This window comes from Eumetopias jubatus, unplaced genomic scaffold, assembly GCF_037043125.1.
Source record: "Eumetopias jubatus isolate StellerSeaLion01/CBP00866 unplaced genomic scaffold, mEumJub1_p1.0 scaffold_10, whole genome shotgun sequence".
Lineage (NCBI taxonomy): Eukaryota > Metazoa > Chordata > Mammalia > Carnivora > Otariidae > Eumetopias > Eumetopias jubatus.
The window spans coordinates 118,696,760-118,719,973 of NW_028274816.1; the positions used below are offsets into that span (position 1 = coordinate 118,696,760).

General features: G+C 40.3%; 1 protein-coding gene across 2 annotated transcripts in view; it reads left to right on the plus strand.

Annotated features, from left to right (window-relative positions):
• The window catches only part of AATF (apoptosis antagonizing transcription factor), a 99,281-nt gene that overhangs the window by 67,765 nt on the left and 8,302 nt on the right, over positions 1-23,214 (plus strand). Inside the window, exons 10-11 of one of the 2 annotated variants that reach the window (XM_028109160.2) lie at positions 238-318; positions 8,603-8,674. In XM_028109160.2, coding sequence (XP_027964961.1) covers positions 238-318; positions 8,603-8,674 — 153 coding nt within the window. The remainder of the gene's footprint in view (positions 1-237; positions 319-8,602; positions 8,675-23,214) is intronic. The other variant, XM_088028358.1, reaches the window with a different exon arrangement.

Genomic DNA, 23,214 nt, shown 5'->3' on the forward strand with positions numbered 1-23,214 from the left:
TAAGGAGCATTGTTAACCAAATTCGCTGTAGAATTTCCCAGCTGCCATTTGTTTTTTTTTTACCATTGCACAAATCCTTTTCAATTGATTAGTCGCTTTGGCCCCAGACTATCTTGAGGAACTTGATGTGGGTTGATTTCTTTCTGCAGGGTTGTTAGTGAGAAAAATTCCAATTTGTCAATAGGTATAACTATTTCTGTTAGTGATGATGCATAACATTGCTTGTGAATTTCCCAGGCAGTGGCTTGCGATCCAGAAGTTACGAAGCAAAATCCACAAGAAAGTAGATAGGAAAGCCAGCAAAGGGAGGAAACTCCGGTGAGTTACTTTTTAGAAAAGATTTTAACATGTTACAGCTCTTATATTTTGGCTGTTATGTCAATTCTCTATTTCTTCTGATGATTCTGTTTTTAAGGATCAGAAAAATAATAATAATATCTGTGGCTTTTGGGGGACTCAGTTTTTCTTATTCTAAAATGGAAATACTACAGTTTCAGTTCCTTTTTGTTCTGCTGTTGTAAGGGGATGGGTTAAATAACACCTGCATTTTCCTGAAAGAGAAATAAGAAGAAAATAAGGTGGTTTAAATTGTCTTAGTTTTTCTTTTTCTGGTTTTTTTTTCCTAGAGCGAGAGAAGGTGGGAGTGGGGAGTGAGAGGGAGAGAGAGAGAATCCTAAGCAGGCTACACGCCCAGCCTGGAGCCCGACACGGGGCTTGATCTCACGACCCTGAGACCACCTGAGCTGAAATCAAGAGTCGGATGCTCAACTGACCGAGCTACCCAGGAACGCTGAAATTGTCTTAGTTTTAAAAAGCAATTTCTACAGAACAATATAACAATTTTACTTTGGATGCTTATTTAGAATAGGATTATATTGGTCCATTTTCATGAGGCCATACATGTACATGCTATGCTAAGAAGATATAAATGAAGGATTCCAGAGAATGTTAACAATGTGCTTAAATGAGATGAGAAATACAATTTTTTTTTATTTTTTTTAAAGATCTTATTTATTTAATTGACAGAGAGAGAGAGAGAGAGAGACAGCGAGAGAGGGAACATAAGCAGGGGGAGTGGGAGAGGGAGAAGCAGGCTTCCTGCCGAGCAGGGAGCCCGATGCGGGGCTCGATCCCAGGACCCTGGGATCATGACCTGAGCCGAAGGCAGTCGCTTAACCAACTGAGCCACCCAGGCGCCCCTAAGATTTTATTTTTAAGCAATCTCTTCACCCAACATGAGGCTCAGACTTACAACCCCGAGATCAAGAGTCGCATACTCCACCGACTGAGCCTGCGAGGCGCCCAGAGAAATATAATTTTTATGAGAAAACAGATTTCTGACTATAGGAAAACCCTCAATCCTGTGTGAGTATTATGTGTGGTATACAGATAGATAATATTTTATTATATGTCTGTTATGTACTATCATTTGCACAAAGCCTCCATGTCAAAGAAACTACTTATAATTGAGGTGCACGTGTAAAAAGAAAAAACTCTTAAGCTCATTGTGTTAGGACACTTTAGACAGATAGCCAATTCCACATCTTATTAGAGCCTACCTGTCATTGAATTCCCTTTAGACAAATGTGGATCTGCCTCATGTTTAAGTAACTTCAGGGAAGCAGATTTCACAACTGCTTTAATTAACCTGTTTTTGTTTTTAACAAACTCACCAGGAAATGTGTATTTCTCTCTAACTTTGCATAAGTGCAAAGCAGCTTTTCATCATCTTTTTATGTAAAGTCACTTTCTTAAATCTCAGGCTAAATTGTTATAATTTGTTTAACTTTTTTCATATTTGGAATTTCCAAGTCTTCACACTTCTCCAGGTTTGTTTTTACTGGGATGGTTAAGAGCATAGACTTGAGAGCCAAACTTACTCTTTAATGTTGAGATCATTTTTCTCCAGTGCTGTATTTTTAAAATTGTAGCTTTATGAGACAATAAATGTTCTCTATAGGGAGGACCCTGGAATCCAGGGAGGCTTGGGTTCAAATTCTGGCTCTGTCTGGCTGTATGATTTTGGTTGTTCTTTTATCTCTGTAGCTCACTTTTCTCATTTACAAAGTAGCGATAATAATCCCTACTTTATAGATTTGGTTTGAGGATTAAAATGATTTGTAAATGTCTGGTACGTAGTAAGCATTCGAAAGTATTAATTTCCGGGGCACCTGGGTGGTTCAGTCGTTAGGCCTCTGCCTTCGGCTCAGGTCATGACCCCAGGGTCCTGGGATCGAGCCCCGCATTGGGCTCCCTGCTCTGCAGGAAGCCTGCTTCTCCTTCTCCCACTCCCCCTGCTTGTATACCCTCTCTCGCTGTGTCTCTCTCTGTCAAATAAATAAAATCTTTAAAAAAAGAAAGTATTAATTTCCTTGGTTTCTTTTGTGTTTACCTATTGGTATTGCTGTTGCAAAGATACCATCTTCAAAAGAATTGAGAGAGGAGAAAATCCCTTTTCTACATTATTGTTAGGAATTTTGTATTGGGACAAGTAGTTATATGTGTGTGCCCCTGGAGGGCAAGAATTGTGCTCCCTTATTCTTTAACACAATTCCAGCCTTACATTAGTCAGCCAGAAGATGTTTTTGGATGATTATGTCATTAACTAACATGCTCACCAGGTAAGGAGAAATGGCTATAACCTTAAACATAACAGTGTAAGAAGTCTGGGTGAGTGTTGGAAAAGTGAGTACTTTTCTAGCATAGCAGATAACTTAGGAGGACATGAGTCTGTTGTTTCCCAAATCAAAATATACTTATCATGGTTATTATTTATTAAGTTGAAAGAAAAAAAACAGGATTTTGTTTTAATAGCAAGTGTTTTTCTTATATTAATTTATTAAACCTCATTAAACTGTTCATTAGAGGTATGGTCACTGCAAGTATATACATCTGGTTTTATAGCATTTTGATAGTGATTTAGATTCACACATGCCCATAAATCCAGAGGCATTTAAAGTCTTATTCTGGCAACAGGCAAGTGAGAGACAGACATTCTATTTAAATGGGACTAAACATTAAAATGTAAGATGTGGTTAATTAAAATTAAAAAAGGAGGGGCGCCTGGGTGGCTTAGTCGGTTGAGCTTCCGACTCTTGATTTCGGCTGGGGTCATGATCTCATGGGTTGTGGGATTGGGCCCCGAATCGAGCTCCCTGGTTGGAGGGGAATCTGCTTGGGATTCTCCCCCTCTGCCCCTCCTCCCTGCTCATTTTCTCTCTCTCAGATAAATCAATCAATCTTCTGAAGTTCTAGGAACCGTATTAGGTGCCAGTTAAGACCCACTCTGCCCTTGAGGAGTATTGTCCTCAGGAGAGGATGACAGTGGGCGCCTGGGGGGCTCAGTTGGTTAAGTGTTGGACTCTTGACTTTGGCTCAGGTCATGATCTCAAAGAGTCTTGAGATTGGACCCCCATGTTGGGCTCCACGCTGGGTGTGGATCTTGCTTAAGATTCTCTCTCCCTTTCCCTCTACAGCCCTCTCCTCATTTGCCCACGTGTGCTTTCTTTCTCTTTAAAAAAAAAAAGGAGAGGCTAGCAAGCAATAAACAGATAGTGATGCTGTGTGGGAAGCGCTGTGGTGGCGGTCCTCCTGGTGGAGGGGTCACCTGAGTGCCCTTGAGGGAGTGCAGGCTGCTCAGGTAGGTTTTGTCTAAGACACCATCCACACTCCACACTGAGCAGACTAGGAGAGTCGGCCCAGCGAAAGGCCAAAGAGAATAACGTTTGCAAAAACACAGACTTGAGAATGTACATGGCCATTTTGGGAACCGTAATTTAATTTGTTTTGGCAGAAACTTAAAGTGAATGGGGGAATGGCAGGAGGTGAGGCTGTGTGGGTAGGTGAGTGCTAGGTCGTGGCCATGCTAAGAATTTGGACTTCATTTTGTAGACTGTAGTGAGTCATGGAAAAACAAAGGAAGACTGAGGAACTGTCATAGAGTGAAGGAGACTGAGGAGACATCGCAAGTAGGTACAGTTTGGGGTCCTAGATTGGATCTTGGAAAAGAAAAAGGACACTAGGGTAAAAATGGGTGAAATTTGAAAGCTGTATAATTTGGGTAGTACTATTGTACCAGGGTTAATTTCCTGATTTTGATAATTGCACTATGTTTATGTAAATTGTTAACTTTGAGGAAGCTGGGCAAGGGTATGCATGAACTCTAATATTTATGCAGTTCTATGAGACTAAAATTACTACAGATTAATTATTGAATTAAAAAGTTTGGGGCTGGGGCACCTGGGTGGCTCAGTCAGTTGAGTGTCTCTTGATTTTGGCTCAGGTCATGATCTCAGGGTTGTGAGATCGAGCCCCACATTGGCTGTGTGCTGAGCATGGAGCCTGCCTGGGATTCTCCGTCTCTGTCTCTCTGTCTCTCTCTCTCCCTCCCTCCCCCCGAAAAAAGTTTGGGGTTCCACACTGGGCTTGGACCTTTAAAAAAAGGTCATATGTTTTGCAGTTTTGTCGTCCACATTCACCTGGCTTTCCAGTGACCATGAATGTGAGGAATGTGGTCAGAATCAGAGAGTGATCTTTATTACTAGCAATAGTGATAACATTTATAAAACTCTCACTGTCAGGCACTGCTAAGCAGTTTACGTGCAGAGAGAACAAAAACCACAGACTCTGGAGCTTCCCTGTCCAGGTTTGAAGCCTGACTCTTTAACTTACCCACTGGACACCTTGGGCAAGTTAGTTTACGTCTGTGCTTCAGTTTCCTCACCTGTGAAACGCGTATATTCGTAAAAGTCACATCCTGGAGGGTTGATATCAGATTAGATGAGCTGATTCCTGTGAAGTGCTTTGAGAAGAGAAGTAACTCACACAGCCTGTATAGAGTTAGGATTTGAGCTAATTGGTCTGATTGCAGAACCCATGCTTCTGACCTGTGGCCTGTTTTGTTTCTCTGGGCGGGACTTACTGGCCTCTGCAGGCACCAGAATGACATATTGGATACATTAGCATTCTGCCCCGAAGGATTAAACAAGTGGCTAGGCTAGATGAAAGTATTATAAATAACTTCCTTAAATGAGACCTCAAGAAGAGCTGGTAGGTATGCCAGCCATCATCACCGATACTGGGTTCCATTAGTGAGCAAGTTCTGCTCTTTGTTTGCAATAGAGTTGAAAAAAGATTTCCAGAAATGTCATAGCAGAGATGACGTTAGTTTAAATGATAGCAGGTTAATGGCATCAGCCTGGTCAGACTGGACATGGCAGCTTGTTAGTTGGATGCTAGAAAATAATTTATTTAAAAAAAGGAATATTTGGATTTGGGGAAATAATTATAACTGTTGATTATCAGTATTTTTACTCAGCATTGTATTTAAGTAGATTTGATCATGATTTAATAGAATTCATTATGTAAGTGAATTAAATTCAGGCTTTTAGTAACAGGATGTCTTACTGTGTTTGTCTGTTCTTCTGCAGCAAAATGACATTTATCTTTTCTTGGTATGGTTGTTAAAAGGTATTTTAATACTAAAACATGCATCCATCCTCAGCAGCACTGAGATTAGATGAAATCTATTGCATTAAATACACATTACTAAATCGTCTTTAATGTGATTACTTCTTAAAGTCTGTCTTTTGTCATGCTCTTAATAGTTATTGAATATATTGTATTAAAATGTAAAGGTATTCCACAGAGCAGCACCGTCCAATAAAAACAGGCATTACATATGTAATGTTAAATGTTCTAGTGGCCGCATTTCAAAAGTAAAAGGAATCAGGTGGACTTAATAATATTTCATTAGGGGTGCCTGGGTGGCTCAGTCGGTTAAGTGTCTGCCTTTGGCTCAGGTCATGATCCCAGGGTCCTGGGATCGAAGCCTGCATCGGGCTCCCTGCTCTGTGGGGAATCTGCTTCTTCCTCTACCCTTCCCCCCCACTCATAATCTCTCTTTCACTCTCTCTCTCTAAATAAAATCTTGAAAAAATATTTTATTTAACCTAATATATCAAAAATATTATTACCCAATATTTCAACAATTTATTATTTTAAAATTATTAATGGTATATTTTACATTCTTTTTTTTAATCTTGAGTCTTCAAAATCTGGTGCGCTTCTCATTTTGGCACATCTGCAGCAGTCAGACTAGCCACGGTTTCAAGGGCTTACGTAACCGCATGTGGCTGATGACTACTGAATTGGACAATACAGCTGTGGAGTAGAGCTCATAGTCTTTGTCCAGAGAGTGGATTAAACCTCTCTTTGGAGACAGCCAAGAATAGTATTCCTTTTTTCAGATGGACACCAAAGTTTGGTCAAGTCTAAAGACATTAAAATGCATTTATTAATAATATTTATGTTTTATACTTAAATAAGGTTATGTGAATATTTATATTCTCATGTATTAACTTAACCTTTGAGAGAGTATTTGGGTTCAGTCTTTCAATTTTCAATATGTGTGTTTTTTGATTCACCAGCAATTTCACATTTCAAAATTTATCCCGAAGAAATATGTGAACAAATTTGCAATAATTTATGTATAAGAATCTTCACTTTAACACTGTTAGTATGGTTTTTAAAGGGGAGCAGTCTATATAAATGCCCGTTAATAGATTAAATAAGTTATAATATGTTGACACAATGGAATATTTTGCAACTATGAAAAAAATAGAATATGACATGGTTCAGTGGGAAAAAGTATAATGTAGGGCGCCTGGGTGGCTCAGTTGGTTAAGCGACTGCCTTCGGCTCAGGTCATGATCCTGGAGTCCCGGGATCGAGTCCCGCATCGGGCTCCCTGCTCAGCAGGGTGTCTGCTTCTCCCTTGGACCCTCCCCCCTCTCATGCTCTCTCTCTCTATCTCATTCTCTCTCTCAAATAAATAAATAAAATCTTTAAAAAAAAAAAGTATAATGTAGAATATTAAGTATAATACAGTCTCCCTTTTATGTGAAAAGTGTGTTGTTTATATCCCAATATAAACAACACATCTTACATATGGAAAATGCTACAGCCACACTAAAGAGTTTTAGTTAACAGTGATTATTTCTGGGGGATAAGACTGCAGGTGGCTTGTCAGTTTTCTGTACATTTTTGTATTTGAATCATTTTTATGAGAATTATATATTACTTTCTATAATTAGGAAGTAGCAGACATTTTAAAAAAACAAGTATGCACAGAGATTTTGTTTTTGCATGTTATGAAACATGAAGAATGGGAAGCAATATAAATGTTCAAAAATGTATTATAGTATTTCCGCTCCTGGGATTGTATATAGCTATACCCAGATATTGTTATGGGACAATGCTTACAATTGTGTGTGTGTGTGTGTGTGTGTGTGTGTGTGTGTGTGTAAATAACAGGATGACTATGAAAAACAGACATAACTAACCCAAATGCTAACAGTTCTCTGTAGGTGAAGGAACTATGCATTTTGTGTGTGTGCTTTGTTGGGTTTTTTCCATATTTTCTATAATGAATTTATACTTTTTCCATTCCTCTTGTAATGGGGAAAATCTCATCACTATTATTATTGTAAGATTCATTTGTTAAAAAAAGAATGAAATTTGGGAGGCTTAGCTGTGGGTGGTACCAGAGGGAATCAAATTACTCGATATGTGTAAAAATGTTTGTAATACTGTAAAGCTAATATTATGTACATGAAAATATCATATTTTTGTTTTGTTCTGCCCAAGTAGAATTTTGTGGGTTTTTTATAAGATTTTATTTATTTTTTAAGTAATCTCTGCCCTCAGCATGGGGCTCAAACTTACAACCAGGAGATCAAGAGTCACGTGATCTACTGACTGAGCCAGCCAGGCGCCCCCCAGTAGAGTTTTTTTTGGTTAGAATTTTATAATATGCATATTGTCATACAGCCTCTTCTATTATAATGAACAGAAAGGGCTACCTCCTGTGAATTCTCTTTGGTATAATTTTGTCTGTATAAGGTCATATAGTTCAGCTCCTTTCATCAGAGGATCTCAAAGCACTTTGTACAAAAATACCCTTTTTTTTTCTGTTGGTGGGAAATGGAAGTGATATAATTTAAATTTCCATAACACCATGGCTAAGGATCAAACTTGTTATGTACTCAGATGTACTCCTTCATTTAAAGATGGGGGAAATGAAAGACTGGATCTAGTGAATAGAGATGATGTGGAATTCTAGAAGCCTTTTCTGACTCGGAACCAGTGCTAATGAGTGATGGTGGTATGAGGCATCTCATTCAGGTGTTGTACCACTACTGTGCTTACTACCTACTAGTAATGACACTGAAAAGTGATTAAGATGTACTTAGAGGAGGAAAATGGGGAACTCAAGTCCTCCTTCTCTTCTGTCTGGAGTAGTGTTTAAGGGTTAGTATATTGCTCAGGGGCACAAGTGTGTCTACTCTTTTTTGAGACTATGATGTAAATGGATCTACTGTCATTTACAGTGCACTGTTATGAGACTTTTCTCCTGTAATATTAAGGAAAAAGAGGGAAATACATTTGTGATTAGTGTGTGCCTATGAATTGTTCTCCATTCCACTCTGGAGTCACATGCTCCTGTGATCAGTTCTGGAGTTTGTTAACTCATGGAATGTGTTTCCTTTTCTAGGTTAGTAGTTACTAATGTCCCTGCCTGTTTGTTTCCTGCTTTATTTAGGTTTCATGTCCTCAGCAAGCTACTGAGCTTCATGGCACCTATTGACCATACTACAATGAATGATGATGCCAGGTGAGTAATAGATTAATTATGTGTCTCAAATGGCTCCATGACAGCCTGATATTGACCTGTTCTACAGCCTGTCCATTTGTTCTTATCAGTTAACCATTTGTCATTGGCATCATAGCAAGGGTCCTTGTCACATTTCTTCACCCCATAATTACTGTAGAACCAAACCAAAATTTCCGTAAATATCAGTGCTGCCTCTGGTGGTTTTTTTGTTTGTTTTTCCTGTTTTGTTTTTAACTTTAGTCACTTGCCTAAGACATCTGGGCTTTTCTCTAAAACAGAAAGGTGGGTCAGGGCAGCACATGTGCTTGCTCTCTGTGGCTGGGGGTTTTGTGCGTATGCTCTCCTTTTTAAAAATGTCTCTAGAGACTGCTCTAGAGATGTGCATCATGTTGTGTTTGTTCAGGCTGCTGTTGAGGATTTTGTGTATGTGTGTGTTTTTATAAAAGAAGTACATGCTCATTTTATAAACTGAAATAAAATAGAAATGTATGCAAACAATGTATCCTTGTAATATTACAATTAATAGCTATTTTTTTAAAGACTCATTCCTTCTATATTAGCTAGCATTCTACTATATTGTAGTATTTCTATATTACTTATTTAGCCATATTCCTTCCCTTTCACTTATTTGCCATTCATTTATTCATTTATATCAGTATGAACTCATGCTTTCCTATTTTAGTCAATGAATTATAACCTATTACTATCATTATTTTTTATTTGAAGTTGTTCCACGTTAATGGAAGCCCTTTGAAGCTGGCTTTTGTCCTCTTGAGATGTCCCCATTCCTTGAGTATGTTCTTACTTTCTGGCATAACGGGGTATTCTAGGCTTACCTCAAACTTTCCCTGTTCCAGCCCTAGAGTCAGTCTTTCTCCAAGGAGCCCTGATTCTTTTTTGTGGATTGTGGTATTTAGAAACCAAGATCTGTGTGCTAAGGGTGTTCATTGTCACCGGGTTTCACCGTTCCTAGGCTCTCTCAGCGTAGGGAGCTAGGAGATGTGTGTGTAAATATATACACATGCAGGAGAGAGCCACTTGTGTAGCATCTTTGAATGTTTCCTTTCAGTCTTTTTTTCCCCCCAATTTTCCTAAACATTTTATTTATTTATTTATTTGTATAAACGTAATCTCTGCACCCAACATGGAGCTCGAACTCACGACTCTGAGGTCAAGGGTCACATGCTGCACTGACTGAGCCAGCCAGGCACCCCTCCTTTTAGTCTTTATGAGTTTCCTTTGAGAATGTTCTTGTTTTTCTTTAGAATATAATTAAAATTATATTCTATTGTGAATTTTTTCTTTAAATATTTTGTATACTATGAGCATTTTCATGTCAGTAACATTCAAAAATTTTATTTTATATATTTATTTATTTTTTTAAAGATGTTATTTGACAGCGAGAGAGGGAACACAAGCAGGGGCAGTGGGAGAGGGAGAAGCGGACTCCCCGCCAATCAGGGAGCCTGATGCGGGGCTCGATCCCAGGACCCTGGGATCATGACCTGAGCCAAAGGCAGACACTTAACCGACTGAGCCACCCAGGCGCCCCTCAAAAATTTTAAATGACTGTATAATGTTTTTATATTGCTTATTTAAGTCATTCACTAATTGTTGGACATTTAAATGATTTTAATTATTGTAAATAATGCTGTGGTAGACATTTATAAACATAAATCTTTACCAAGCAAAATTATTGGTCCTAGGGTAAGCACATAAGGGTTTTGCCAGCTTTATGTTTCAAAGTACACTTAACCTTTTTATTTGAGAGTATTTTGTTTGCTATTAAACCTCATCAGATTTTCTGTGGTGGCCTAAAAAGTAGCAGATCTGCAAATTGAGGGAACACAATGATTACTTATTTTTTGTTTGCTTTTTTCAGTACTTTGAGTACAAAAGAGCTTATGGAGGGTTCTGAGTACATTTATACTCAGAACTTTGTGACTTCACATGCTCTCCTGTGCTTTGCAAGTAAATGCCTTCATCTGGCTGGGGTGTTTTGTTTGTTTCCACTTATTTCTGGATCTAGTCTGTTTTTTTTTGAAATTACAGAGTAAATTGAGTGCAACTTAAAATTCCTGTCAGGATAACATGGAAGATTGTATCAACAGGAAAGGAAAACTAGATGCTCAAAAACTAAAACAAACCCATTACGGAAACATTATTACCCCAGGCATAAAGTGTGAAACCCAGTATAATATTAGTGGTGTCTTTTGAATACAGTATTACTACTAGATCATTTAGAAACAACTTTTTGTCCTTCGTAGTTGGCATTTTTCTTGAATCACCTAATATCCCAGGGGCACTTAGTTTTCCTGAATCTTATTTATTCACTTGTAATTTCTGAGGGTTGCTACCAAATGCTAGCCAAAGAGGATTTGAAAATGACTGTATTATTTAGGATTATGTTGGCCTTGGTCTGCAAGAATCTTAAAACCTGCCTACAGAGGCATAAGCAAATGAGTTTATGTTTCTGACAGAAAAAATTTAGGGGTAGCATGCAATTATTGGCAGTGGTTTTCCCTTCTCTTCTCAGTGATATAAGGGCCAGCTTCTCTTAGTCTTTCCCTTGTGGTCCCACGATGGCGGCTACGGTTTTAGCCATCAAATGTGTTCATGGTGGGAAGAAGAGAGGAAAGAAGTGGTGTCAGATTTGTCTGCTTTCGTTTATCAGAAAAGTAAAAGCTTCCCCAGAATCCCCTCCAAACGTCTTCTATCTCATTAGTTAGAGCTGTGCTACGTTGCTGCTTCAGGTAGAGCAGGCAAGGGAGAAGGGGTCGGGAATGTTTGTTGGGTAGTAGTCCTTCTGGCATTCAGTGTTTGTGGGGGGGAATAAGGCTGTCCCTTGTGGACTGATTGCTTATTATCAGCATTGTTCTCCAGCTCGTTTAGCCCACTTAACAAGGAATTTAATAAAAGTCTTGTAGCTGGAGAACTGAGCATGTGTTTTTACCACAGTGCACTGTATTCCCCTTGTGTTTCCTAAGGAGAAGAGGCATTTATCCACATTACTGCTCGTGCTGCATAGTCTGAACAAGCTAGATTAACTGTGGGTAAAGGAACTGGGCATTAGCTTTCTCTGCTTCTCATATCCAAATTCTCTGGGCAGGAGAAGGCAGTTGTAGCTTGACCTATTTCGTTTTTCTTTAGGTAATTCTATAACTGGTGACAATCTGCTACTGTACTATTTTGTCTCCTACTTTGTGTACCACAAAATATCACTGAGGAATTGGAAACTTTCATAGTTAAAATATCAGTATCAGTGTGTAGTACTTTTCCTCAAATGAACAGTTTTGGTTTTGCTAAGTTACAGATATGTCATTCTTGGTATGCATGAATAGAGAATTTTTTTATGATTTTGAGATAGAGAAAGACTTTGTAAGCATGACACCAAGGCCAGAAGCCATAAGGAAAAATAATCAACAGATCTGACTACCTGAAAGTCACATTGAAAAAGACATCGAAAACAAAGTGATAAGTAAATGACAGGGACGCCTGGGTGGCTCAGTCGGTTAAGCAGCTGCCTTCGGTTCAGGTCATGATCCCAGGGTGCTGAGATTTAGTCCCACATTGGGCTCCCTGCTCAGCAGGGAGCCTGCTTCTCCCTCTGCCTGCCGCTCCCCCTGCTTGTACTTTCTCTTTCTCTGACAAATAAATAAAATCTTTAAAAAAAAAAAAATAGGTAAATGACAGACTGACAAGAGGAAGTTCAATATATGACATTTTTCTTTACTATGTAAAATACTATGTAAAGAGTTTTTACAAGTCTCTGAGAATCCCAGTAAAAATAATGGGCAAAGCATGTCAACAAGTAAACTTTCAGAAATCATAAAAAAAGTCTCAAATAGCTAAGAAACAGACTGTCAACCTCGTTAATGAAAGAAATCCAAATTAAAATGAGATTTCATTTTTTTCCCTATTAAATTATAAAACATTAAAAGATTGGTAACCTCCTGTGTTGATGGTATGGGGAAACAGAGACTTCCGCGTACCATTGTTGGGAATGTATTTGGCAAAATGATTTTGGAGGGCTATTTGGCAATGTGTGTCAGAATTTTATTTTATTTTTTTAAGATTTTATTTATTTATTTGACACAGAGAGAGATAGCGAGAGAGGGAACACAAGCAGGGGGAGTGGGAGAGGGAGAAGCAGGCTTCCCGCTGAACAGGGAGCCCGACGCAGGGCTCGATCTCAGGACCCTGGGATCCTGACCCGAGCCGAAGGCAGATGCTTTAACGACTGAGCCACCCAGGCACCCCTGTGTGTCAGAATTTTAAATGTATACTTAACTGATAACCCAGAAAAATCTACTTCTAGGAATTGACCTAAGGAAATATAGCAAGTCAGCAAATATATTTGTATTAAGAATCTTTACATTGTGTGTCAACTATACTTCAGTAAAAAAATAAATAAATAAATATGATTTCATGGGTTATGAGATTGAGCCCTACATCTGGCTCCATGCTCAGCAGGGAGTCTCTGCTTGAGGGATTCTCTCCCTCTGCCCTCACTCTTCCCTCCCCTTTTCTCTCTCTCTCTCTCAAATAAATACATCTTAAAAAACTATTTTAAAATAAATAAATAAGTAAATAGGAAATATAGAACAAAACAAGAATCTTCTGCAACATGGTTTATAATGGGGGAAAGTAAACAATCTGAATGACCTTCAATAAGCAACTAGTTAAATAAATCACAGTAAATTCATTCAATGAAATTATAAACAGCTGTTAAAAGGATGAAGTGCTGTATTAACACAATGTTCAGCTACAAAATACTATATTATAATCCACCTTTTGAGTAAATAGGTATGTATGATAGGAAAAAAAGTGACACCTTTATTTTTTTTTTAAGATTTTATTTATTTGACAGAGAGACAGCGAGAGAGGGAACACAAGCAGGGGGATTGGGAGAGGGAGAAGCAGGCTTCCCGCCGAGCAGGGAGCCTGATGTGGGGCTCGATCCCAGGACCCTGGGACCATGACCTGAGCCGAAGGCAGACGCTTAATGACTGAGCCACCCAGGCGCCCAAAGTGATACTTTTTAAAAAAATCGATTATACTGTCAGATTTCCACGTTATTTTGTTAACTAGAAAAAGAAACCGTGCTTGTAACATGATCCACTTATGTTTTGAAGATAGAGATTAAACAGGCATATATGTACACATATGTATGTATATGTTACAGTGGTTAGGGAAGTGTCTGAGAAGACCACACATCATAATATTTACAATGTTTACCTGTGGGGAAAGGAATGACATGAGGGAGGGGGTGAGGGACACTCTGTTTTATTTTTTATGCTTCTATTTTGGTCCAATCTTTTGCCATGACAATGCATTCATAGAAGTTACATTTTTAAAAAGTTACATTAAAAAGAAGCTCTGAAACAATGGGCATCAAACTCCACATATTTGTTGCTGGGTGGAGGGGAATAGAAAACACATTTTACTTTCTAGTCTTTGTATTTCCGTAGTGTTTGAAATTTTTCTACAGTTAGTTTACACTGCCTTTTATCAACAGAAAAAAAAGGACGTTTTCAAATATATAATATACCAAGGAAATGGGAAGGTGCTGATTATTTCTATATTGAAGTATATGAATGAACGATGTCTTCCTTGGGGCGCCTGGGTGGCTCAGTTGGTTAAGCGTCTGCCTTGGGCTCAGGTCATGATCCCAGGGTCCTGGGATCGAGCCCCGTGTCAGGCTCCCTGCTCGGCGGGAAGCCTGCTTCTCCCTCTCCCACTCCCCCTGCTTGTGTTCCTGCTCTCGCTGGGTCTCTCTCTGTCAAATAAATAAATAAAATACTTAAAAAAAAAAAAGAAAAAGAAAGATGCCTTCCTTACGGTTTCCACCCTATGGACCATATGGATAAAACTGGCTTTTTAGTACCGAGCTAGTGTCTCTTCCCATTACCCTCTGCCCCCTTTTTTAATCATGATAAAATACACATACATTTTCTAGCACTTTTGATTTCTTATTCCCAGCGGCAGCTCCACCTGTGGTTCCTGCCTTAGCCAGGTCTGGAGAAAGAACCCCTTCTCTTTGTTCCTTGGTTTCAGTGTGTTGTTCTACAGGTGCCTAAATCCCCCAGTGCTTGGGTTTTTTTGGAGGAGAAGCAGGACAGAATCTGAGTGCTATTTACTCCTTCTTGAATCCCCAGCTAAAACCATCCAATTTGAGCTAAAAAAAAAATTTGTACTTGGTCAAATTGAATTGTAACTGGAACATAGTTCTCATTAAGGGAGAGGATAGAAGAGATCTTTAACATGGGGTATTAAAATATCCTTAGTGGAGAGACGAGTGCTATCTTTAAAAGGATCTTTAAAAAGGCAATGGCATCTTCATTTTGTTTCTCCTGTGATGTGGTCTGTGTAGTGTTATCTGTTTAGTTAATTTCTGCTGGTATATATTCTTTTCTCATGCTAGGAATTTTCTTCAAGTGATGTATTTTTTTAAAAAACCTTTTAAATGCAGAGTAGCCAGTTTGTGTCCCCATGTTACCACATTTCCCTTTGGGGGCACTTTGGTTACTAATTTATGTGCTTTCAGGTTGCCCATGTTAGTGAAAGTCTCATGGAACCCCTGATACTTTATATGTGCTGGGCCAGTAGATCTTTACTCCATTAGGAGGTAGGCGGGTGGTTTCTATTGCAGGCCTGCTGAACATCTCTAGTATTGAGAGAAAACCAAAGAAATCCTGCTTTGCCCATGTGTTACATGTTTGCATGCAAGGAAGGAGATTACCAGGAGCCTAAAGATGACCACTGACTTTGCCAAGCCCTTGATACTCTTGGCACACGGGAGCTCTGCTCCAGAGCGGCTGCTCTTTGCCCTTTGGGGTCGTCTTTGCTAAGAGGGCAAAGTATCGCGTGATACTATAGAGACGGGGTTATTAGTGGGCTAAGGGGGAGAAAAGGCTTGGTGTCTCTTTGGGAGAGAATCCCTCTAAGCATATTGTTACCACCAAGAACAGGTCAGTGTGATATTTACATGGTTAACAGGAGGATTGCTGTTTGCTTCTCTGAGGACTGAAGTTATTCTAAGCTTATCAACATTTTAGAAACAGCTGACTTTACATGGTGTGAATCCCCTGGGGTACTATTAGACCAGAGAGAGTCTGAAGTAATTCAGATGATCTCTTATTATGGTTCTAACCAAATGAAGAATTTGGAGGTTGTGGAAATAATCATCTGGTTTTTTTGCCTTTTTCTTTTTTTTAAGATTTCATTTATTTATTTGAGAGAGAGAATGAGAGAGAGAGCATGAGAGGGGGGAGGGTCAGAGGGAGAAGCAGACTCCCTGCTGAGCAGGGAGCCTGATGCAGGACTCGATCCCAGGACTCCAGGATCTTGACCTGAGCCGAAGGCAGCTGAGCCACCCAGGTGCCCCTTTTTGCCTGTTTTTGAAAGACGCTCTGAGGCAAGACTTTTAAAGAAGTTAATTCTTGGGGCGCCTGAGTGGCTCAGTCGTTAAGCGTCTGCCTTCGGCTCAGGTCATGATCCCAGGGTCCTGGGATCGAGCCCCACAATGGGCTCCCTGCTCAGCGGGAAGCCTGCTTCTCCCTCTCCCACTCCCCCTGCTTGTGTTCCTGCCCTTGCTATCTCTCCCTCTCTGTCAAATAAATAAATAAAATCTTAAAAAAAAAAAGTTAATTCTTCCTCATTTGTTGTGTTGATGTAGGTCAGATATAAAATGCTGGTGTGACAAGCAGGAGAAGCAAATTCTGAGTAAGACCTGAGACAGGTCAAGATATGTTCCTAACCAGTGGCCACTGCTTCTGATTTGGGAAGGGAACCCACATGCACCGTGCACTCTGTCGGGGGGGGTGGGGGGCATGTCCCCCCCCAGAGCATTTTGGCTGTCGGCCCGGTAAGGGTCTCCGTGGCAGCTAGCAGCCGGAAGCGCACCAAGGAAATGTGGTGTCCACCTCACACCCACTGCTGCTTCGGACCACGGCTCTTACGTAAGCCCAGTTCGGGGACCCTCCATTTTGAGGCTAGCTTATTGCGTTTTCCTGAGAAGCTTTGTTCCTTATTACAAAAATGATAGCGGTATTAACACTTTATAGGTACCCCATTCCTTTGGAAAGAACTTGAAGAAATTCTCAATAGAAACAGTAAGAATTTCCATGTTAGCCCCCCATTTTCTCCCCCACATTAAAGAACCACTTTTTCCACTCCTTCTATGAAGCTGCTGGCGTTAAAAAAGAACAAGGAGAGGATCCTTTAATGATAACCACTAAGCACCAAATACATTATTGTTTTACATCTGGAGTTTTAGAAAGGAAATGTACAAAGGTAATCCAGCCTTGTAAAGTGCTTTGTCAACATCACTGCCACGTTGTTCTTGAGGTGCCTTGGTATAATAGAATTTGTACAGGCAATTTATCTTCGGCTTGCCATTTTTGTGTGTGGGTCTGCACCCTAAACATGGGCACATTCTACCAGTCTCCTGATGATTTTCTTTCCCCCCCAGTTGATAACCCAGAGGTTAACTTAGGCCATTTTTTACTCCATTTGCCTACTTTACCCCTTTATTTAATAGCAGTGTGCACTGCGTCATGGTGAAGGATTCTGGTGTAGTTTGCTTGGCATTTGAGAGCACATCAGCTAATAACCCCACAAGTACCCTCCACAGAGCATCTGTAGTTGGTTAAAAACTTGCAAGCAAGAATGGTTAAGATACAGATGCTTTCTCTGAAGCATCTTATCTCTTAAAAAGACACAGGTTATTCTGACAGGTGAAACAAGTCCGGGCAAATATGCAACAATGATCTAATCAGCAGGAACGAGAGCAATATTTTCACTGGTGCTGCCTTTTACCAGCGTCATTAAAGGCTCCCATTACTCTTTTATTAGAGGTTCCCTCTCTTCCTTATCAGATTACAGAATGAACATAACTCACAGCAGTGATTTGATCTCTTGTTAAAGAGGATTACAGCTTTGCATTAACTCGGATTGACACAGTTTATAATTCGCTTGTTGATACTCTGGCGGGCAGCATCACGTTTGACCCCCCAGCAGTGCTGAGGGGAAAGGACCCCCATATATCATCATTAAAGATGGCGTCCAGCACAGAGATAGGAGGCATGGGGGGGCCTTCCTCCTCCGGAATGTTAGAAAGGACAAAGGAAACATTCTCAAGTTCAAAGCTGAGACGTGGGCCAGAGTTTTAAAACTGGATTAGGAACTGTGATTGTTTCTTCTGTTTTTCCTCATTCGCTGCTGTTCGGTCTTATACAATTCTAGTGAATTTGCATTCTCAAATTGAAGCCTTGGTTCCAAGCAGGATGTAGAGTGATAAAAGCACATCTTCTAGAAAGAGATTGTAGATGTTGAAGAGATAAATCTTTCCTCAAAATGGGGCTTCTTGACTATAGTTCTCATTTCGGTTAAATTCCTATCATTTCTTCAAAGGATTGTGCATCCTTTTTTTACCCCAAAGGGGTCTTTCACATTCCTTAAAGTGGATGTAAATGTTTCTCTTAAGGACTTACTGTTTTTAAGTTCTAGCATTTTATTATTGCTGTCTTTTAAAATACAGTATCTTATAATATTGTATTAATCACAGCTTGCAAGTGGGTAGGCAATAGCTAAATGTTTTTCATCTTAATTTAGATTAAGTCCTACATTTCCCACAGTGATCACTGAGCCAACGTTAGGTTGCTAAGATATGTAGACCATTTCTGTTTCTAAGTGCATTCATCCTGTGCTCTGAGTTATCCGCCCTAAGTCTGCTACCCTGTTTCTGATTGGCAATGAAATGACACAGTAGTAACATCATATTCCACTTATTATGTACCAGACACTGCATTAAGCCCTTCATGTACCTTTTCGTTCAGTCCTTAAAAGAAACCACTGAAGTGCTTGACATTGTCTGCCTTTTATAAGAATACTGAGGCATAGGGGCGCCTGGCTGGCTAGCCAGTACAGCATGTGACTCTTGATCTTGGGGTTGTGAGTTCGAGCCCCATATTGGGTGTGGAACCTCCTTTATAAAGGGGGGGGGCACCTGGGTGGCTCAGTCAGTTGGGCATCTGCCTTCGGCTCAGCTCATGATCCCGGGGCCCTGGGTTCAAGCGCTGAGTTGGGCTCCCTGCTTAGCAGGGAGTCTGCTTCTCTCTCTCCTCCCCGCTCGTGCTCTCTGCCGCTATCTGTCTCTCTCTCTCAAATAAATAAGATCTTTAAAAAAACGAAAAAGAATATTGAGGCATAGAGCTATTAAGTTACTGGCCCAAGTTAAATAGCAAGGAAGTAGTTGAGCTGGTCTGTGCGTTTAGGAATGTGAATTCAAACCTGCTGCTATTTCCAGGGCATCAGCAAGCTTTTAGAAATGTCTGGGAATGATGTGCCAGAGGGAAGCTGCTTCTCCCCATCCTCAATATACATATAAGACCCTTTCTCTCAATTTAAAACTTGTTTGGGGGTGGGCGGGGGAGACTTGTTTGGATTAAAATGATTTTTTCTTTTCCTTTTGTTCTTTTAAAATAGAGATGCTTTGGGGTGGGGGGGGAGTGCCTAACAAGTCATTCACATCTTAGTATGAATCACCGAATTTCCAGACCTTCTCTTATGCTTATAGCATTCTTCTGGTTACAAAGACCCTAAATCTTATAATCAGCTTTGAAACCTGAGTTAGAGTATTCAGTCAGCTTGCCCTTACAGTTCTACATCTTCCATATTCGGGTGCTTGTCACCTACTTTCCTTAGGACAATATCTTTTTTTTTTCCCTGTCATAAAAACAATACATGTGTATGGAAGAAAATTTGGAAATACAGAAAGAAAAATTTATCTGTTATGTGCTATTGAGAGTTGAACATTAATACTTTTATATGTTTTCTTGCAGAATTTTTTGTGTATGTGTTTTATCAAGATATGTATATATGTTTGTATCCCTTTTTCTGGTTAACTTTATGTTACAAGCATTTTAACACCATTAAGTTTTTTAAAAGACATTATAATAATTTTATAATATCCAATTATGAAATATTGTTGGACACTTAGGTTTCTGATTATTTTTATTTCTCTTTAAGTAATACTGCAATGAACATATTTGTACAGAAATCTATATTTTAAGTCTTGCTGTGTCTTTAGAATAGATTCTTAGAAGGCTAATTCTTGGGTCAAAGGTGTAACTTTCTAATGATTCTTGATAGGTCATACTAATTTACATGCCCCTGCTCCCTTACCAGCTGAGGTTTGTCATTACACTTTTGGTAATATGGAGGGTTATGTTTTAAAAGTATTTTCTATTTTGATGTGCTAAAAGTTATTTATTTTTTTATAAGTTGGTAACAAGTGACCCTTTACGGACCTACACTGTGTTAGGCACTGAACTAAATATCTAATGTTTATTTTCTCATTTAATAGTAAACTTGAAGAGTCCGTGTATTTATTAATCATTCATACTCCTTTATCCTTTCATTATTTTTCTTTTGGGTTTTAGTTTTTCTTTGCCATTTGTATGAATTCTATCTGTTATGGTTATATATATTTCATATTTTTTGCAGATTTTTTCTTATTTTGCTCGCCTGTTGATAATACATTCAGTGGCCTCTACTGTCTGTCTCTCTTTTTGAGTCACACTTTTTTTATAATTCCCACATGGACTATTGCACCAACAGTCTCTTAACCACGCAGTCTGATCTAATCAGGGCTGTGTGTCTTGCCAGATGAGACCTTCCTAGTATACCGCTTGGCGCATGCTAGTCCTCGTTGCCTATAGAATTGAACCGGTACTCTCGACCCTGGCCCTCAAGGCCTTGCTCCCTTTCTCCCCTCATCACATTTCAGTATGTACACCCTTGTGCTGTCCCCACAACTCCCCCCACCACCTCCAACCACTCCTTGCGCTCCTGTCTCTTCATTCTGCTCACTTAACCCGGGGCGTTTCTTCACCCCTTCCCCACCTTGGTCCCTGCCCGTTGGGATGTTCATAGTCCTTGACCAACACCAGCCTTTCCAGGGAGACTTATGATCCCCCTTCCACACTGAGCTGTGGGGCTCGATCTTCCTTGAACCCCTACTAACCCCTACTTTATTTGTTCTTTAATGCTATTTATTACAGCTCACAAAAGCACTTGGCGGGGGTTTTCTTCTTGCTAAGAACACTTAACTTATGGGGTTGGCTCAGTCGAAGAGCATGTGACTCTTGATCTCAGGGTTGTGAGTTCGAGCCTCACGTTGGGTGTAGAGATCACTTAAATTAGTAAACTTTAGAAAAAAAGAAAAAAAAGAATGCTTGACTTGTAAGTCAAAGTAGTGTGCATATGTTTACTGTAATCTTGTATTTGGTTTTGTATCAAAGTTTTATGCTCATACATTTGGAATAATATATTTTGATTCCAGTTTTTATTTTCAATTTTTTTTAAAGATTTTATTTATTTATTTATTTGACAGAGAGAGAGAGAGAGACAGCAAAAGAGGGAACACAAGCAGGGGGAGTGGGAGAGGGAGAAGCAGGCCTCCCGTGGAGCAGGGAGCCCGATGCGGGGCTTGATCCCAGCACCCTGGGATCATGACCTGAGCCGAAGGCAGACGCTTAACAACTGAGCCACCCAGGCACCCCTTGATTCCAGTTTTATCTTGCCTTATTGTATAACATTTTTGTAGCACAAGTATTATTTGCAAAGCCATATAATGTCTTTTCCCAGTTGCTGTCAGCCTCTCGAAGCTAGAGAACTAATGCAGGAGGACGCCTGAGCGCGTTTTGCCCCAGCGCTCATGCGGCACGACCCAGAGGAGGCTTCCCTCTGTGGCTTCGTCTCCTTCTTGACAAAGCCAAAATAGTCCTTGCTCATGAGAGTCTTGAGAACGAAATGTTCTTTTAAATTTTTTGTTTCTGAGAAGGACTATTTTAAATGTAATCTGTACAATTATCTAAATAAAGAAGATGTATGTTTTCACGTGGGTAAATATTGTATCGTCCCTTTACCTGCAGCACAAACCTATCCATTTCTGTGCAAACCTGAAAAAAGTTGGCTATAGGTCTCCTGTCTGAAATGCCTTTAAAGGCTTTCAGCTTATAAGTCTGTTTACAATTTGCTGGTAGGACTATTTTTGCAAACAGTCCTATAAGACAGATGAACAAACATTTTTGCCTCTTTTACCGAAATCTCCAAATCCTCTAACTCCTTTAATATCCTTTCCCTGGCTCCCCCAGCACTTCGTACCTGTCCAGATCGCGTACTGCATTCACGTGCCGCCCCCCACCCCCCCGCCCCAGTCGTGCCCCTGGTTAGCTGTGGGTTCCGTCTCCAAGCCAAAACACAACACTTGAATGTCAGCTCTGTATTTTGTTCTTAGCTCTTGGCCGTGTTGGAAGATCCCCAGAAATGAAGAGTCCAGCTCTGGGACTTCTCGTTCCCAACCCTTTACTTAGAGAGTTTTTGGAGTCATTTTTATGGAGGATGAACCTTGGGGAAAGATCTTTCAAGAACACTTGTATTTCTGTCACTTCGAAGAGCACACGCCATGAACTTTGTATTCTGTAGGAGGTTTCCTCCTGTCCGTCTTGGGTGTGGGACCTACACAGCGTTTGGTTTCCGGTGGCCCTCCTACAAATTACTAGTTACTATGGAAACATGGAGAACATAGAGCTCTGTGATGACCAGTTATAGCTTTAGGTCAGTTTTTTGGACTGCTTTCGGATTTGTTTGGTTTAAGAAAAAAACAGTGTGGAATGGATTCTGGACCTGCATTAGCAAGGTATAACAGTCCCTGGTTACCTTTTGTTATTTTTAATGTTGGTAGCAAGTGTCAAACCAAAAAAGGATATTTAGATAAGGGGCATTGCCTCATTGTACTTTGAGTTCAAGGTGCTGGGAAGCGCTGCGTTTGTAATGGGAAGCTATTACTAACTACCCTGGAAATGAGGTCTTGAATGAGCCATAACCACACCTTGTGTTTCATCATTGTCTCCCTCTGGGGAGCAGAACACTTTATAAACATTAACTCTTTTACCCTCTGGGCACCTCCACTTAAAAGGTAAATAAGACTGAAGGCTCTTTCTTCTCCAATATAGATGAGGCAGCATCAGCCCAGTGAGGGAAATCACTTGATCAGAGGCTCGGGAGGCGTTCATGGCCTGAGGTGTTTGGAGTCCCAGCAGTGGGCCTGGACAGCATGGTGGCCGCTGACACCCAGGGGACTGCCGCTCTGTGTGGTTCCCCTTTCTGCTTCTCAGCCTGGTGGGGGTTGGGCCTTTGTCTCACGTGGAATGTGAAATGCTGCAGAGACTCGCAATTGTTCTTCAGCGCTTTGTGCTCCTTTATAAGAAAGAAGAAATCGATACACATTTTCTCCTACACGCACTTGGCAGCACTCCGCCTCCTCGCCTACCTCCCAGTCCTACTGGGAGGCACAGCTATGCGACGGAACAGATCCCACCAGCTGCCATCTCTGCACCAGTTTGCAGAGATGCAAAGTACTCATTTTGCACTTAGCAGTGAGGCTTTTTAAAACGAGTCTTCTAGCTGGCCAGGGTCCTCAAACTGCTGGCTTCAGTGGCTGGTTGGTGACCCAGGTTGGGGGAGATGCCCTG